Source organism: Salarias fasciatus, chromosome 5, assembly GCF_902148845.1.
Source record: "Salarias fasciatus chromosome 5, fSalaFa1.1, whole genome shotgun sequence".
Taxonomy (NCBI): domain Eukaryota; kingdom Metazoa; phylum Chordata; class Actinopteri; order Blenniiformes; family Blenniidae; genus Salarias; species Salarias fasciatus.
In genome coordinates, this window is record NC_043749.1 from 16,078,845 (window position 1) to 16,098,512 (window position 19,668).

The 19,668-nt window shown below is 40.6% G+C and overlaps 1 protein-coding gene across 1 annotated transcript; it reads right to left on the reverse strand.

The window, feature by feature from the left end:
- Positions 1–5,029: 5,029 nt before the first annotated feature.
- Positions 5,030–19,302, reverse strand: LOC115388794 (calcium/calmodulin-dependent 3',5'-cyclic nucleotide phosphodiesterase 1B). The gene is made up of 14 exons (XM_030092069.1): positions 19,115–19,302; positions 17,092–17,205; positions 15,490–15,672; positions 15,034–15,100; positions 14,784–14,900; positions 13,894–14,034; positions 12,954–13,054; positions 10,803–10,928; positions 9,065–9,166; positions 8,711–8,831; positions 7,021–7,102; positions 6,655–6,772; positions 6,072–6,208; positions 5,030–5,741 (listed from the first exon to the last, which is right to left on the reverse strand). The coding sequence occupies exons 1-14, from the start codon at positions 19,165–19,167 to the stop codon at positions 5,644–5,646; spliced, it is 1,560 nt and encodes a 519-aa protein (XP_029947929.1). The 5' UTR covers positions 19,168–19,302; the 3' UTR covers positions 5,030–5,643.
- Positions 19,303–19,668: the final 366 nt, after the last annotated feature.

Consider the following 19,668-nt stretch of genomic DNA (forward strand, 5'->3'; position numbering starts at 1 on the left):
TCAAACTGTGTCCACACAGAGCTGATTTTAGCCATGTTTCCTGTTTCGGCCGTAATTTAGGAAAACCAGGGAACTGCACAGGGGCCGTAACGGCTCATGTTTACAGTGAAGTGTATTTTTGCGCAATCAAGTCTATTTTTCCTGCATTTTATGTCTGTAGCTGTGCTGAATGAATGGATGGATGCTCCAAAAAAGCACTCCACGCTGTGCCTGAAAGCCTCCTGTGTGACAGATGGAGCACAGCTAACATGCTGCTCAGGACGTCTGTGAGGACACAGTGTGATCTTCTGAAATTCGCTCAACGCTGGAAAAGCGAGGGATAATTCAACCATTTTCATTACCGTTTACTCATGAAACAAGAAAACACTGCAATCAAAAATGATTATCGCATACATAACAGCATCGCCATCTGCTCCAGAAGTGTTGTTGGTGTATTAGAGACAAAATTAAAAAACAAGAAAGCTCAGCTGTCGGCACAGTTTTTATCTGCAGTCTTCTGTGTTTCGTCCTATTCAGGCAGAATAAAAAAAACAGCTCATGATATTAAAAAAAATGTTTTGTCATTTTAATAAAAGGATCACATAATAACAACCTGAAGGCAAGAAAGTGTCAATTTGCCAAAGAAAGTACTTACCCCACAGACATGAGACTAATTTTGACAAGAGATGCACTTTTGTTAATTGAGGATTCAAACTTGGGTCCTCCAAACTCGAGGCCATGGCTCAACCTAACGCACCCCTGACTCACAGCCTGGATACAGGAAGGTGCTGATGAACATGTATTTTATTTTAACCCCCTACATCTCTTCTTTGATTTAATGTAATAACCTTAAAAACTGTGAAATGGATCAACCTGGAAATACATTTGCATTGAAATGGAATACCTATCCGTTTTCTAGCACAGAGGTTCCCAACTTAGGGTCCGAGTCCCCCTCAGGGGGCGACTGGAGAGATCACAGGGGGTGTCCAGACTTTTTCCTTCTTCGAGGTTGTAAGGTTCCCAAAGTTATATTTTTGCTTGTTAGATATGAAACCATATTAGCACACCTGCTGGGATGATCACACATCTGTAAAATACTACTAAAAAAGATGAATGAATCACTTCATTCTTTTGGTGCATGTGTATGCAGGTGGGTGGAGGGAGTCGGGGGAGGGGGGCGCTCCTGGGAATAAAGGCTGGGAACCACTGCTCTACCACACTTATTTTCAAACAATAATATTAGAGAACGAGTCTCTGTACATCAGCAGATCTTCTCATCTGAACGCATGATCACCAGCCAGCTGTGCAGCTAATCATTCTCTAGCAGCCACATGTGGCGATGCAGCCTCAAGACAAAGCCAGCAACATTTGTCGTCATTATTAAAAATGTGTCTGTAGAAACCTCTCACAGCGTAATGTTTAGTCCGTTCAGGTCTAATATAATCAATACAACACTGTCCCACACAGGCAAGCTGCTATGGGGCTCACTTTCTCACAGCTAAAGTAGGAAAAACACAGTATTTACAGTGAAAACCAGCCAAATGCTCCACGGCACAAGAGCTTCATACCTGCAATATCTTCCCAGCTGAACTTTTAATCTCATTTCATAAGAAGGAGCTCATGTCCTGTCCTCCTGACAGAGGGAATAAAGAGAAGAGTGCATCTGCAGTGACAGTTTACAGCAGATTAAAGGAGGAATTCAGCTGCGGGACATTAAGACAGCATGGCAGCTTACCTGAAATTACCTTGAGCTTGTTTTGGTTAATTTCCAAAGACTCTGCTAACATCTGTCTGTCTGCAGGTCGCCTCCTCGACGGCAAAATTGAAGTGATTTGGTGTGTTGTGGTCATGAGTTAGAATCACTCAAACACAGAAGAGACATGAGCACAGCTAAAAAGAGCCATTTCATAATGCATTATAAAACATCATGTTCCTCTCCTTTGTTTAAAAACAATGGACCTCAAAAAGGATGCCTGCACAAAAGACAATATTGATTTATGTGCTATTATCCCATTTACTCTCTGAACAGGGTAGCTGGAAAATAATGCCCCTCTACTTGAGGAGATGTGCGTGCGTGCTTGCATGCGTGCGTGCGTGTGTGTGTACGTGTCCAGTGATGTGCTGATTATAGACATGTACCGCTCAAATCATGTGGCTGTGACAGTGGAGTTGACAAGCAGGGTGCATTAGAGCAGACTGTCCACTAATCATTTGCATATTTCGGATTAACAATGGAGAAACGCAGCTCCAGTCAACAAATTGCACCCTCATTTTTGACACATGAATGCTTCTTGGGGATTTTAATTCGAGACATAAAATGCTTTTCTTTTATTCTTTTATTTTTAAGCATGGCACTGAATGTACAGTGGCTTTCTATGGAGGCTTGAGGGACTTTACTCATTTTTCTCTTTTCATTCTAATTTCATAGATGACAAGCAAACTAATGTAAAGTTATTATAACACATGGTCATCACAGCACTGAAGTGGCTTTAACATGTAGATTATGTGACAATCCTTTTTATTATCTCACACTCCACATAAGGAAACGACCGAACAAAACAAAACTAAAGCCACCTGAGTGTTTAATGTCACTGAAACAGATTAATCAGCCAAAGTACGAGCAGCTCTTTCCCGACAAGCAACACTTTATCCACCGCAAACAAGAAAGACAGTGAGACATTCCTGTATAGTCTTTTGTTTATTTTCTCCTGTATTGTATCTATGAACCATGTAACGTTTTGTTTTTAATGGTAACGGTATACTTTACATGACCTAAATCTTTGGAGTTTACGTTTTCCTTTTATTTGAATCGATCGACGATTACATCTGTAATTTAAATTTGTTTGATACAATAAAATGTTTAAATTGGTGATTGATTTCCATGTCTGTTTTCACACTCACACTTTTATACATTTTAAAACCCTGCTCTGGAGCTGGCAGAGGGACGATCAGTGTTGCCACCAAGTCCCGTTGAGAGTGTGGAGCAAAAAAAAAAAAAAAGAAAAAAGAAAAATTGGGGTCTGCTCAGGGAACGTCTCCGTAAACTTCAAGTTAAATTGCACCACTGGTCATGCCGTTGATTTTGACTATAGTCTAAAAATAGACGCTCCACCGTTAAATAATTCAATGCACTCTGAGGCAAGGGCATAAAAATGCATGAATCTTTCATAAACAAGACAGGATTTCACAAATGCATTTTGTAACACTGCAGCAATTTAAGATGAACGTCACATCTATACAGACACTTGGAGCCTGTCTGGGACTGATGACCTGCTTCCCAAATGTTGCTTGTCAATCACAATCTTGGCCTCAGTCTGCATGAGCCCCTGGTGATAAAAGCTCCACTGTTTGACGCTTCTTTAACATCATCGAGTAACAAAAGTGGTATTTTATATACTTATTAGACTGGGTGGAGCCTCAAGTAATGCATACTAGCACAACAATTGAAGACAGCGTTGCATATAGCAAAGCTGTCTTTAGTTGTTGCACTATTTATTGCTTCACAGCCTTCAGCTTCACATAAAAGAAGAGCAGATTTTCCACCTTCTGCCAGACAATTTAGAAAGCTGAGAGTGCAATCTCGAGTTTTTGTAACTGACAGTTATATAACAACAAGCTGGAACTTGCATTTGAGTCCTCTGGGAAAGCCTCAGGGAAGTTTTGTCTTTGCGGTGGAGCCCCTCCTGCTGGGAAAGTGGAGAACTCAAACACATTTTAAGCTCTATCAATGCAAAGTTTATAAGCAATTCAAGATTTTTTTTTTTTTTTTTTGCCATTTGTACAAATAAACAACAGTTTAAAGCGCATAGGAATTCTTATTTGGTCTTTGGAATTCAGGTTAAACAGACAACACACTGTCAAGAATAGAGTAAAAATTACAATTATAAAAGACCTAAAAATAAGACACTCTACAAGAGTGACATAGAGAAACACACACAAAAAAAGTGTGAAGCTTTAAACTGCCCAGAGGACATCCTGGACTGGTGGAAGTTCTTCACTTCTGGGACTCGCTGGAGTTTAACCAGCAACAGGTCGCCATGCTGACTGCGGAGAACAAGACGCTGCGGGGCTCTGTGAGGCCCCTGAACCCGGGGTGAGACAGCAAAGGAGTCTGGATCTCCAGAGCTAGAGCAGGCAGGACTATCTGAACCCCGAGGGTTATTGTGGGAACTGATGCAGGCTCTCTTAACCCCCCCCCCCAGGTCACCATGGAGTGGATCACCTCTACCGCGTCCACCAACTTGTGTCAAATTTATGCTGAACATACACTACATTTCAATTCATAAGCTTTTTGATCTAAGTTAGGTTCACTTTTTTTCTGCGGTCAGTTCAATCGCTACCTGCTCTGAGTGCTGCACTGGTTCAAAACTTTCACTCCGCCTCACATCAGGAGGAGGGTTCGTGTTGCCGTTTCAGCCACAACAAGCTGCAAGGCTGATTTTCAAGCTGCAGTCATGTTTAACCTTACTTGCAACCTTGTGGTTTATGACAGTTCCTTTGGCTGAATTTGTTGGTTCAGTAAGCTCAAGGGTTTTCTGCCATACCATCTTTTCATTGCTCAGTTTCATCTTTGTTTTGTTGTTGTTCTTGTTTTATCCTTGGGGAATCTGAAGTCCATTTTTTTTCTTATTTTCAGTTGATTGTTCTGACAGTTTTACAAGAAAACACAGGTTTGATTCTGGATTTGGGGCATCTTGTGGAGCTTGGCATGTCCCCAGTGTGTGTGTGTGTGTGTGTGTGTGTGTGTGTGTTGAATAGTGACTCTCTTTTGCCTGTCAGTGTGTGATTCTCAGTCCTGTACTGGACAGGCAGCCTCTCTGGGATGTACCCTGCCTTTTGCATCTGGAGCTTGACTCCATCTCTCATGCATGCACGGGGTAGATGACCGCTTTCATTGATCCACCTATGCTTTTTCTGTTTCATTTTACCCAGACTTGGCTCACTGGCTGCCCAGCCGACTAATGGTGAAGGCAAGTTCCACCCTGGACAGAATTATCAATTCACTTCAAATGTTTGTGGACTATGAAACAAAACCACAAATTTTTGTTTTGTTTTGTTTTTTTAAGTGTCAAAGCTATATGTTTTTCTGTTTATGGATTGTCTTTAAATACAAAATCTTAAAGTATGCTTTCGTGACCTGTCCTATTTTATGATCCAATAATATTTTTTCCAAAAACACCAGCCAAGTTTGTCCTTTTTTTTTTCCTTATCTGTGAGTAACATTATTTTATTGTCACATCTGTGGCCAAAGGGTGTGCTTTAACCTGTTTCTGAGTTTTGGGAAAACAGACTTCACACAAACTCAAAAGTGACTTCTTCATCATTTTAATGCAAGGTTAAACGATTGGTGTACAGTTCAAACTACAAAAGTGTTTAGGCGTCAAATTAGACATAGACTAAACCACCGGACATGACCAGCATGTGCACTTCGTATTTAAATTACGGTCATATAGCCTACTTACACTTGGAATAAGACATGAAGACCTTTCTGTGATTATGCTACATCTTACCTTGGGAAGATGATTTTATTCTTAAACCACCCTTCCCCACTACTCCCCCTCCCAACATTATATAAACAAGCATTTTTTTTTTTTTATACAAAAACCTCAGTTAACCTTTGCAGATATCCTACAAAACAAGCGAGTATTACAAATGAACGTCTGTCTACGGTTTTGCGTTGGCTGTGAGGTCTTGCAGGGATTTTTCTGACGGCACGTCTTGTCTGGATGTCTGTTCTCTTGTCACGCTGGGCTCTGAAAATCCTGCAGGATATAAAAGATTGGATTGAAATGGATCGGAGGGGAAAACGTTAAGTTGAAATGAAAACAATATCTGGGGCTGTTAATCTCTGCATGACATCATTCTAAAATGAATTTAGATAACAAATCAAATAAAGACGACTGAGCACAGTCGTGGTGCAAAGTGCGTTTGTATCTGCCAAATGAGCCACAGATGCTGAAACAGGATCTTTTTCTCTATTTGAGATATACTTTCATGGAAAGAGTGACGCATGAATCAAATCAAACATAATTGTCAAAATTGTTAAATATGAAAATAGATCAAATGTTGAACTGTTTTGAAGGTGAACATACCATTGGAGCCGCTTTCCTTCCATTTCAGCTTGTTGTCTTCGGTGTGTCTCGTCCACGTGGAGCGAAAACTCACCAGCTCGGCCGTGATGTGAGCGAGACTCCACTGCAAACCTCTCGAGCTCTCCTTCCAAAGATTACTGTGGAGAAATGACAGCGCTGTCGCTCAAACACAGCTCAACCTTCACGGTTCCCACATTAAATGTCCTCATGGCTTTAGTGCACAGTTTGGATGAAAATAATCCTACAATTTTAGGCAATCAGTGTTTCAAGTGTTTATATGATGAGATTTGTTAGAAAGAATATAACTGATAATGTATTTTTTTTCTTTCAAGAATGAAAATATTGTAGACAATCTACTTTTGCTAAAAAGCACCTTTAATACGATGCATTATGTGATATGTGTGAGAACTGACATACAAAAAAGTCCCATAGTGATAGTGAAATTTAACCACAATACAATTTGAATTAAAAAAAAAGAAAAAAAATTGCTGAAACACCTCAACTGTTTCAGGTTGTTTGGTTTGAAATATGAAGAAATTGAACTTTAACAAATAAAAAGATCAGTTAAAAGATGTGTGTGTACCTGTGTCTGTTGCAGGGATCTGGTGGACCGGGGTTCTCCTCCACCAAAGGAATAACAATCTTTTCTGCCATGTCCGTCAGCAGAGAAAACGTTGGATAGACTATGAAATCTATAAAGCCTGTTAAGAAAGAACAAACACCACTCCATCAGCATGTGAAAATATGCACAAACAGATTCAGTTTGATGAACGTGTTGCATTTAAAACAATTATTGGTAAAATATATAAGAATGATGCGGTGAAATGTTACATATTCTAAAAAACAGTCTAGATATGTAAAATATGGAAAAATATCTCATTATTGGAAAGCTTTCAGAAAAAATAAGGAAGTGAAATCAGAGTGCCTGAAAATGAAACTGCATCATTACCAATCTGGGACTCGGCTACCAGGGTGCTCTTCCGATCACACAGAGGAGAAAAGGGAAGGCCAAGCTCCGCCTCTCTATCGCCCTCACAAAGATAGAAGAAGAAAGACTCAATACTCAAAGGGCAATGCAGGCATAGACTGGAGAGAAAAAAGTTTTAGAACAACAAAATAAACTCTCCTTTTATATCTTTTCAAGTCCAAGCGTTGACAAAAATAAAAAAAAATGTGAGAAAACTCTTAATTATCGACTACTAAAGATAATCTTCACTTACAACCTGACTGAGTCCTCATAATATTATATTTCTAATAACAAGGAGTTGTAGGATTGTAGAACTGCAATTCCTAATAAACACACAGCACCTACTTTCATATACTTAAACATATTTTCACTGTTATAACATGTCTTTACTTACTTTTTTAATAAGTCAGCCTTTGAATATTAGTATATCAACTTAAACGTATCTGCACAAATGAATGGAAGTTTAAGCAACTTTTTTTTTATTCTATGACAACTGAACAATTAAATTTAGAAGATCTAATTAAAGTAATAAGCTAGAAATAGAATGTATATTCATTTTCTCAAAGCAAGCAGTAAACCACTTATTTTGTATTTTAGGCACATTGGTTGGTACAAAAGTTAAAAAAAAAAAAAAAAAAAACCTCACAGTTCCATTCGTGTGAACAAGCTTGAATTAGTCATTATGTTTGTCTGATTGTGAAATCAAAGAAACATGATTGCAACAGCATGAAATCATTTCCTGTAGATCCGTCTCAACTCGAGATGTTTCTTTGATTGAACACTTTGACTACACGTGAACTTATAAGGCCCGGCTGGGCCTCGGCTGCCAAACTAACATTCAGCTCTTCAGAGAAAACCCTCCTTCTCTGACTGCCTCTGCTTCATACCTCGGGGATTATTTATGTGGTTTTGACGGAATAACCCTCTTTGAAGGTTTCTCGCTCTCACTTCGTAACTCCAATAAGCAATTTAGAGAAGTGTGGAGTAGCTCTCTGGCGTCCGTCCTCCTGACTCATCAATCATACTGAGATAACACCAGATCAAACCGGTCATATAAGAATAGGAATTGTCATTACGGGACCAGCAGAGAGCATTTCTGTGAAATGCACGTCAGTTTTAAAAGTATAAGTACAGATAATTGCGGTAAAATATTTATTTAAAGATTTTTTTTTTTATTTTATTTTTTTACATAAGGAAAAGTTGAAAAATACATGCTGTGAAATGCAAAAGTATGAAGTCACATCTTGAGCATGATGATGTCTTTTTGTGTTTGGTTATCCACTCCACAGTTTTGTGTTTTCACTTCATTGCCTTCAGCTTCTACCCCACTGTCTTGTGCTTCTGTTCCACAGTCATATGCTTCAGTCTCCCTGTCTCATGCTCCTGCCTCTCTGTTTTTCAATTTTGTCTGCTGTAATGTGCTTCAGCCCCGATGTCTAATGCTTCTGCTCCACTTTTTTAATAATCCTGCCCTACAGTCTTTCAGTTCTGTCCCACAATAATGTGCTTCCACCGCTGTGTCTTATGCTTCAAATGCACTGTGTTGTGCTTCTGCCCCCACGGTCTTATGTTCCAGCTGCTCTGACTGATACATACTGTACATGTGACTCACTCACACCTGTTACTGAACAGAGCATCAGAAAGTCATCCTCACGTGGATCAGCGTACCTACCTGCCTGAAAAACTCCTCCATCAGAGCTTTGGTCCAGCGAGAGTGTAGCGCCCAGGGCTTGGACGGATGGCTAATGTCAGCTGTGTGCAGTAAGAGAGAGAGCGCTTTGGCCTTGTCGACCCTGTCAGAGAGAGCACAGTGCATTTGATTGTTTTTTCTTTTTTATTTTTTTTTATTATTATTATTATGGTTGTGAGGGGTCTGAAAAACAGATTTCACACCAGCATGTCCAACACTAATGCATCCCCGTGCCTGTGTGTGCGCGCGCAGGAGGTGTAAATCAGTCGAATGCACCGTGAACATTCATTACGTGACCTCTTGATTATGCAAACAGCAGCACAGTCCATTAGTTACCTTTCTTGTTGTTGTAGACAGGATTTCATCGCTTTGACTTGGAGTAAATGGGAGGACATGTCGGTGGCCAAAACCATCTCTATGACAAGCGATCGGAGCTCCCTGTGAACACACACACACACACACGCACACACACACACGTCAAGTTCACTGCTTGACCTTGTATAATAAGGAGGAAGTCAGCTGAATAAAAATGGCAGGCAGGAAGGCTCAATAGGGTTGTAACTTTTTTAGATTTGCAGATAGATTTTCTTGTTCCCATGGTAACGCCGGCTGTCAGGAAAGCCCCATTACAGTGATGCTGCGTGTGTTTATCTCTGGTGGTATCTGCAGAGCTCTTCCATGAAAATAATACAAATCACACAGTGTCTCTGTGATATATGAAGCAACAGCCTACATGAACGCAGAAGCTCTATATTTATATGCAATGTAAATATTTCTTCATCCCAAACTGTACTTCAGACATGAATTGTTTACATTTTCAAGAATACAACTGCTGCCAAATTAGTCTAACATCACAGTCAAAATCCATCAACTCTCACAGGATTTAACTGTTTATGTAACCTCAGCAGCACCAAACTGTTATTTAGAAAAAGAAGAAGGAAAAAAAAAAACCCAGCTTCCTGGAGTTTAGTTTTTGTCGTCACATGTGACTCATTCATTGTTCCGCTGCTGGTTTGAGAATGACTCACTAAATAATGAGGGCAACATGACCTTTCATTGATTCTCCAGAGAAATTTTATCTGCATGGGTCAGAGGTCGGGGTCAGTCAGCGGGCTGTAAAGTCCCTCAATAGGCAATTCATGGCAGGCAGATAATTACTCACAATACACCATCGGGATCGGTACGTCAACACATCTGCTCCTGTGCAGTCAAATGAAAGGATAAAGACTCCTCTCAATGTGCAAATGCAATAAACAGAATACGACTTTTTGTCGTTTATTCTCTTCCTGACAGTCCTTGTTTGTCACACTGAGGCTCAAAACTACTTTCTTTAGCATATAAATCCTTTATAACACATGTTTAATGTAAAAAAAGGATTCATTTTGGACATAAAGCCTTCAAAGATATGGATTCTGTGAGTTTGTGCAAAGATTCCAACATAATGTGCATTTACTGGAGATTATTCCTGATTAATAACCATTTGATGTTGTTGTTTGTGTGGCTTGGCACGGTTCTACAGTTGATCCTCTGTGCCTGTGTGTGTTTACTCTTACATGTTGGGTAAATCAGAGGAATGTGCAAATTCTCATTGTTTTTCCTGCAGTGAACTGGCAGCCAGACAAGGGTGTGCTCTTTAACCCAGTATCAGCAGGGATCAGCTCCAGCTTCACATGACCTTGGATATAGTAACATTTTACTCTCATCTTAATTCTATTTTAAGATCTAGAACCTTATTCTTTCACTTTCAAACTGATTTCAAGACTGATTTTATCAACAAAGTTTTATTTGTTGGCTACAATGGCAAAAAAAATGTTTTAATCTCAATGAAAAGTCGATTTGCTTGGTAATTGCTGGGGTGTGTAGAAGCTAATTTTGTCAAATGGAAGTGAAAACACTTAACAGGTCACCACATACTCCAATTCACAATACAGGCCTTTTTTTTATGGTCACCAACTAAACTCACTGTGAAGGAGACCGAGAAAACTCAGGCACACACCTCACACATAAAGGCCTGGCCAAGATTTGAACCCACAACCTTCTCGTTTTGATACGAAAGAAGTTTTGTTTGCCTTACATCCACTCCTCCCGGGTCAGATTGGTAAAGATGTTCATTTGCTCGTCCTGCAGCAGGTGAAACGCGGCGCTCAGATGATGGCTCTCTTGCACAGAACGGTCATTGTAGATCAATGCAAACTCTGACCTGGAAGACAGCGAGCGAGACAGTGAAGAGATTGGAGCGGACAGAGGAGGGAGACACGCGGCGGCTGTAAAATATCCACGTGCACGAAAGTGACCTTCAGCACAGCGGTTATTCGAGGTGGGAGCAGAAAACAAAAAGACGAGTCCTCTGGGGTCAATCTGAAGTGAATCTAAACGTGCTGAAGAGGAAATGTGATGCGATAAAGACCGGCTCTGTGTGGATTGTAACGACTCACCATAGCAAGATAATGGACTAATTTCTCAATCAAATGCCTTTTATCCATTAATTTTCATGATCTGCTTCATTAGACATATTACCCCGGTTAAAAGTGCACTGTGAAAACTTTTCCAATTAGTATTTATTTTGAAACTGCTGCCACCCACACGGTGAAACATTCAATGAAACACTTGAGAAAATGGCCTCAAACATCAGATGTGTTTTAACTTGGTCTTTTGGGAAATGGGAAGTGTTTTTACTGCAAGCATCCTCAGCTTGAAATCATGTCAGACATGATGGCTTCTTTGGTTTCTTACTGTGAATTCATTTCAAGATGGGGAAAAAGAAAAATGAAAACTCTCACAGGTTTTTCTAATATTCATTATACTTACCAGCCCTGACTGAAATACCTGTTTTTAAAACATTTCAAAACAATGTGAATAAAATCTTAATATATGTGAAGAGATGAAAGAGGGAGTATTAACTCGCAAAACCCCACTTCTTGAGATATTTTTAATCTAATTGCATCCTTACTTAGACAATCTTAAAGAAACAATCAATAATCAATCAGAAAGTAAAAGCATCTAATGAGTGTTATACCCTTCTTTCATGGTTTGCACCACTTTCTAACACTGCCTCAGCTCCCCCCGTCGCTCCTCTACAAATGGAAATTCTGAATGTTTTCAGGGTTTTCAGGCACATGGGTATTTAAAATGTACTTCCAGCCTAATTTATTCCCCCACTCCCCTGGAAGAAAAGATCTTTTGAATGTCCCCGGTGTTAGGCTATTTGAGGGTATCATTATCATTTGTGCTGTTTGAAAATGACCCAGAGTGGTGAAGGTCAATATTTCTCACTTTGAAAAGAGCAGATTTTGTGTTTTTGAGTAATATTGTAAATGATTCTAGTTCACATCTGTTCTCTCTCTCTCTTTGCATACATCGATACTTACTGTACATTTTGTCATCACACTTGTATGTGGAGTTACTTTTTATATACTGAGACATATTGGTGGATTATGTGACACATCTGAAACATATTGTATGGCGCACAATGCCTTACATGCGCTGCCAGTATATCCTCAACATGTCCATCCAGGGAGAGCTAATTGAATTATGACTGCTGGTGCCAGTGAAGACTTTACGTCCCCGCATTAGTTCCAAACACTGCGAGTCTCGTCACGACTGATCCACTGGAGCTATTTATGTTGAGTGTGGGCAGCTCTCAGTTTGTGCAGAGCTTTAAAAATGCAGTTGCTTCATTTGACACCGAGAAAAGAAACATCAGAAATTATTCCTTGTTTTTATGTTGTCGTTTTACATGTATTTGCCAGCTGAACACACTGTAAACATCAAAACTGTACATTGCAAAACTTTAATCTCAAGGTAGTCTGTTCATTTCTAGATACTTTTCCCGTAGGAGTGAAGTGAAGGATGTAAAGAACACATCTTGTTTGGGTCAAATATAACTTTTGGACTGACGCTGCAGCTAAAACGTGTTATTTTTACTGCGGACAGGAATCTTTGTGCTTCGATCCCAAAATAAAGCATGATGATGATGATGAGTGCCAGGAGACCGTGTTCTTCAGTCATCCTATGTGGAAAGTCTAAAAATATTGTGTTCCCTCTATAAAGACATGTTTGTTTTAGAGTGGCTCCTGCTTTCTCTTTCTAAAACTGCATAAAAGGCCTTCAGAATACACTAACTCGCTATTTCTACCTTGTAACAGGAGGATGTGGCTTGATATACCGGCTGCTTTGCGCATGGAGGACAGAGTTGTCATGAAATACGTTGGGAAATGGAGCTTACTTTGTGTGGATGTGAAAGTTGTTTGTAGTTCCTGTGTGTTCATAATCGTGGATCGCCGCGGCGAACAGGGATGCCATCACCTCCAGCTCAGTCAGCCAGTGCTTAAACAGGCAAAAACAAGTTCAGTTTAATGCAGATTTAGCAGAATAGATATTAAGTATTATGAAAAGCTTGAAGTCAAAACTTGAAGAAAAAAATGGTTTAATAGTCTGTATACTGAGATAAATAAGATCACATTTAAATCAATGTGGACAAACACGGTTCTGTTCTGTTATTTTTGCAAAAATATGAAGGGAAAAAAGACCTTTCTTTGTCAATAAAGTGGTAGACCCCTGATTTATTGGTTTGAGTCATTTGTCTGAAGAGCAGCTGGTCGAAGCTCCCCTTTGTGTGAAATCTATCTGTCAAGTCTGGAGCATTTGTGGAAGATTTCCTGGCCATGAGTAAATAGTTAGAAAATGTCAGGCTGCTCAAGAAAGTGGTGGGAATAAATGATATTCTTCCAAAGTATAAACTCATGCCAGTATCATGATTGAAAACACATGAATGAGACATTATGCTGTGTCAAGTTTTATGGACATTGTAGAAAAAGAAAAAGTAAATGTGTCCAAATCTGTAAATGTCTCATATATAAGGCACAAAACTTTCGACCTTTGATGGATTTTTTTGTTGGGTAATAGCTGTAGACTGAAGGCATTATGTTTTCAGGATGTCTGAGTCTCATTAATCTGACATCCACCAATCTTTAAATGGGAAAGACACACAGTCTCACACACTGTCAAAAAGCAGTGGAATTTGACGGTTATTCGATTTGACCCTCTTTTCTGACTGGACCCTCCGAAGGAAATGTGGAGCCATTGCCTTTTATTCCAATCCTACCTATTCCTGTCATTAATCTAAGCAGACGTCAGTGACTAATAAGAAAGCTCTTGCAGCGTACCACGAGTCCAGAGCGCAGCAGCAAGCAGTGCAGAGTCTGAGTCACGTCGGCGGCGTGGACGTGGCTGTGGTACGGGTTGTTGTATTTACAGTATCCCCTCTCCAGCGCAGATAGGAATTCAGTCAGACATGAGATGGGGATCTGAAAAAAGTATAACATCGTGAGTGTGGACTTAAAGGAGTCAGGTTTGTTTCACAAGCTGTCACAACCTGGAAAAAATTGAATGAATGTGATTTGTAAATCAAAATGTGGTAATTAAATCTAAAAGTTTGGTTTAATGTGCAAATTGAAGCACACATTTTGGTTCCAGGTCAGTAATGACCACAGCATATGACTCTGACATGCTCCATCCAGAACTCTAACATCTCACAACACTTTTTCAACCCTCTTTATGAAAAATAAACTCTGTTTTAAATAACCTTTATCTTTCACCAAAGTAATCATCTTCGACCACGTAACTCTCTTTTTTAAAGTTCTTTCTCATGAGAGAACTTAACGGGAACTCCACTGCTGCCTCATCATTTAATTTCTCAATAGGTATTTTGAGAAATCAGAAATCTGAGTTTGATCTTTCCACTCTGATGTAACAACCCTATTTTTGGCACTGTTGATAAGAAAATGTGTGAATGGCTAAAAAAAAGAAATGCTACAAGTGTTTTCTGTAACGGAAAACCTTTTATCAGGTTGAGAATGTGCATAAATCGGCAAATTAACATAATTTGGATAGCTGAATCAGAATGTTCTTTTCTAAATCTAATACTTCACACATCAAAGGGCATTTATTTGCATGTGTAGCCATGTTTCCCAGTCGGACGGGAGAATAAACACGACCAAATTGAATTTTTCAAATCAGGTCGTGACATTCATAATGAAATTCGAACGGGACGGACCTTGAAGCGACTGTTGAGCTCATATCTGGTCACCAGTTCAAAGAACAAAGTCTGCAGCACGTGATCGCAGCTGGCCGAGTTCAGGGCGAACACGTCAAAGCTCCAGCGGTCGACATCCTGGGGAGGGCGAGAGGAGAGCGGCTGCATCACTGATGCACACTTGTGCTGTGTGTACCATTCCTTATCAGACGTTTGATCTGTTGCGCAAACACATAACGAATTGTGAAATTTATGATCGGCAGAGGCTCACCCTGAGGCAGTTTACGACCGCTGCAGGTTGGTCTGGCATGGCTGCCGTGTAGGCTTTCTTGAACATCCTGGAATAATGCGATGTTTATGTTAAGTTCAGTTAAAGTTCAGATGTTGACGTTGCACAGCGAACTCGACTCAGGAGCTGTTTATATAAATCCTCTAAAGCCTCTGTCCGCTTTGGAAGGATGTTTTAAAGAGAAAAGGAGGCTGATGTCTCACAGTCTGGTGGATCTGTCGGTGTTTTCTGAGGCTGTAATGGTAACAACTTTGAGCTTATATCATAGCAGAGACAGTGAAATCAGTCATTCACCAGGGGAGTGTTGTGGTACGACAGAATTATTTCTGTGTTTTATTGTAATTGAATGTCATAAATAAACTCTCGCTCATGAAGGAAACTGCTCTTCAAAGCAAGCATGAAAAAGAATTATGATGAATATGAGCAAATATACAGTACCTCTCCACAAATATCCCAGCTTGCACTGCATGGACAATGCTGCGAAACTTGGGTTTCTCATCAGAACGTCGCACAGGGCGCCGGATCCTGTGAGTGAATGTGGAGGCCAGCCAGTCTGTGACCTCTGAAGGCACGCCGTCCGACTGGAGCTGCTGGAGGTCATCTTCAGTGTCCAGACACTGTCTGTGAGAAATAGTTGTTAGTCAACTAGACGGTCAAACAAAAATGCTGGGAGCAGCCGTGACTCAGGTGGCAGTGTGGGTGATCCTCCGCTCCCGCAGTTTATTGATATTTTCCAAACTATATTTTTCTCCTAATGGCTGGATAGCACCTTGAAAGGCCAACAGTTAACTGAAAAGATTATATGGAGAGCTTTGTGTAAAGTGATACTTACTTACAAATCACTTCCTGAAAACATCAAATCATCAAAGTGTATTCAACTTCTTGAGGGACAATCCTTTGTGTCTTTTTATCCCATAAAGCTAACTGTGTGTCACCATCACCACACAGGCCTGAAAACAGAAGCGACTTAATAATACCTCCATGGTCATTTGCTTTTTGTTATTTCCCCCTGACATAGATGAGGCAGCTGGAGCTGGATCCAGTCCTCCATCTCCCCAAGGCCAGATGTCAAAATCGCCATAAGTGTGTGAGAATGAGTGAGTGTGGCAACGTACTTTGGGAATAAAAAAAAAGGAAAATGTGAAATCCATTTTGCATGTACACTCATACGATGGCGTGCTGATAAAACACCCAACTTTCTCCGTCAGTTTGACCCATCTGACTCACACTGTAGGCGAACACACACCTTGCTGACTGTCATGTCTGTCAGGATTCTTGACACATCTGTGACTTTTTTAAGTTGTCTGCAGCAAAACCAGAGTGCTGGAGTCCACCTGGTTTCTGCATCTAATGCAGCTCAACAAATACGTTTTGTGATATGCACTAATTAAAAAAAACAAGCAGAACCGCCTTTTCAGGCAAACAGTCTACATGGAAATATAATCAGTTTTCTGTTCTTTACCACTATGAGTATTTGAAGATAAAAAAAAGAGAGTCATAGTGCATTTTGGGGGAAGTGGCAAGAACATTTGTGGTCAAGTAGTCTGTGAACTTTCTGAAGACTTCAAACAGGCAAGAGACAAACTTTCATGCAGACTCTTTCAGTTTAAAAAAAGACAGCGTTTGTATTGCAAACGATGTCTCAAGAATGTGTTACGTAGAGTATCTGTTGCCATCAGGAGTTCTCAGTGTCACGTGGTGCCTGGTGGTCACTGTTACAAAAGTGTTGGTTTTTTTTTTTTTTTTTAACATTTTCAGGAAATGCATTTCGTTAAATATGTATAAAGACAAAATGACTGACATCTTGTCACTGCAGTGGTGTCTCCTTGAAACTGTTGTATTTTCAGCATTGGTTCAAATTTCTTTTTTAAAACAGGAGTAGGTTTATGTTGACTTGTTTTATTGCAATTAAACTTAATCCAAAATGTAAAAAAAAAAAAAAAAAAAAGTGAGAAGTGAGATTCTAACCTCCACATCAACGTGCAGCCAGCATGTTGGCCTCTGTTTTCAAAATCTTCTGCACGAGGCAATATTTTTTACCTTGTTCCGTCGAGATACACAGCCTCCAGCAACGATGCAGTGAAATCCAGATTCTTTTTGATTTCTTCAAAGTCAACGTCTTTCTCCTCCAGCTGTTTCAGCATGCACCGCAGCCTGAAAGCAAACAACATCGTGTTTTGGGATGTGAATAAAAATGGTAGATACCCCTTTTGGGAACAGATGGGAAAGGAATTTCACCTCTGAGCAGCCAACAGCAATCAGTGGGTCACAAAATGGTTGAAGATTACAGCAGTTTGGCATCAAAGCATTCACATTAAATCACAGCTGATGCAGCCATAAAAGTTGACTGCAGGAGACAGGCCGTTAAAAGCAAAACGTGAACTTTCTGTGATCTGTCTCTCTATAAAGCTCCGTGGATTGCTTTTGTGTCAAACTGTGCTACATACACCTGAACTTGAACTTGAGGAACCTCCCTGCACGAGGATTTATAAAGCGACGCCACCGGTTCTTCCAAGTGAGGGAAACGGAGTCCAAGAGGCACTTTAACATCAGGATAAGGAATCGTCAGAAAGAGAAACAGTTCAGTTGGGAGTGATTTAAATGCCAATGAGAGCCAGTGCCAAAAGGGCCATCATTAGTGCCATATTTTCCACAAGAGGAAAACTTCCCATAGCCAGTCTTATGTAACTTGTATTTTGTCAGAATACACTCCCAGAAATCTGATGCCTTTCCGTTTTCTGGCCACGTTCTGATACCCAATAACATGTTGCTCAGACCCGGTTTTGAAACCTTTAATCAAATTATAGCAGAGAAACGCTGGAAATCAAATCATCCCCTGCAGTTTAATGAGAAGCAAATGCACAGGGAGTAAGTCACCTTCAGCACCTGCTGCGTTTTAATGCAATCTCTCCTCAGGAATGAGTCCAAAAGCTTCCACATTCTAATACAGCCGTGATAAAATACCTCACGCTAACACCATCCACATGATTGAATTTTCCCTCCTCCTGCTTGTAGGTTTCAAAGGAAGATTTATTTGATTTGATATTTGTGCCACACACAATCTCGATGAAACATTTGGGTGTGCTTCCCGTCTGGTGACCAGAACCGCTGCGTTCAAACCGTGCGAGGCCACGCCAGGGAGCCAACTATGAGACGCTCACAGCTTTTCAAGTGTTTATCACGCTGGCACCGGCTTTCAAAAGCTGTTGAGTCATAAAAATAGCATGCAACTGAATGCCACAGCTCACTCTCAATCTCAATATGATAACACAGTCTTTTTCTTTCTACGGCAAGAGGAGCCTCGAACAAAAAGGTTTACAGGAAATTGTTCGTCAAGTACACTCAAGAACCTGTGTTTATGGAGAAGGATCGCAAATCATCCCTTGGTTTAGACTTGTTGAATCGCCTCTATACAGTGGCAGGCTTGTTGAGGCTGTAAGGCAAACAGTATCGAACAAGCTAAATGAAGAAAGTGTGTGTTGGTATCAGGGGAAAATACTGAAATGCAGTGATGGCAGCATCAGAAATATGTGAAACCGTGGTGAAAAAAAATAAGAATCCCCACTGATTAATCGAAGTCTGGACCCTGCAGATACTCATACATCAGTGTGTTAACAACAAACACCACATGGCCCAACACCACTGCAGCACAGTTTCCTTCCACAGCTAAACCATGGCTAAGACAAGTGTGCACACAAACACTTCAAGTGACAAGTGTTTGCTCACTTGTCACTGTGAATAATCGTTTAGATGCGTAAAAGAAACTGCAGCGGTTCAAACGGAGACAGCACTCATTTGCTGAGATCAAGATCTGTACGTTTGCTCTGTGTTTAAAAAAAAAAAAGGAAACCACACAGACCAGGGTGTATTTTTAAGTCACATATTTCCACTTCTGCAAAACAGGAAAACATCTTTGAAACACAGATGCATCAAACATATAGCATGCTTTCTAAAGCCCCACCAGCTTATTAACTCACTCAGTAGGTAGTTAACTCAATATCACCTGTAGTAATGTGTTGACCCCCCCCCCCCCCCCCCCCCCCCCCCCCCCACCCTGTCTTACCTAGAGATGGGTACCTGAAGCCTTTTTTTACGGATTCTCACCAGTTCAGCCATTCCTCCCTCAGGCTGTGCTCTGATGGACCCCAGAGTTTAATAAAACAAAAACTACAAAATAAAGGTGAAAATGTAGCAAATGTTGCAGGGGACTGGAGAAAGCGAGAAAAGTTCTCCTAACCACCAACGCAAACTTTGTGTGTCCTGAGACAGACTTCTGTTTCAACAGCTCCCCCACCCACTTCTGGGGGGACCTACTCTACTTCTCTGTGATTGGTTAGGCAGGCCCAAATTGTGTCAGAGTGTGTGTGTGTGTGTGTGAGAGAGAGAGAGAGAGAGAGAGAGGGAGAGAGAGCAGAGCTGCTGTGAGTGTCTTTGTCAGTCAGTGAGTGTTTGTATACACCCGTTGTGAGAAGTGTGAGAGAGTTGACCTCACTGGCTGATGAAGTGTTGACTGCACGGCTTTCAAGCCGTGTGTGCTCAAATCCCAAATGAGAATTTTCCACCGCGGCCGCAAAATCAGGGAGCCACACAGAGAGTCTTTCACTGAACCCACCGGAG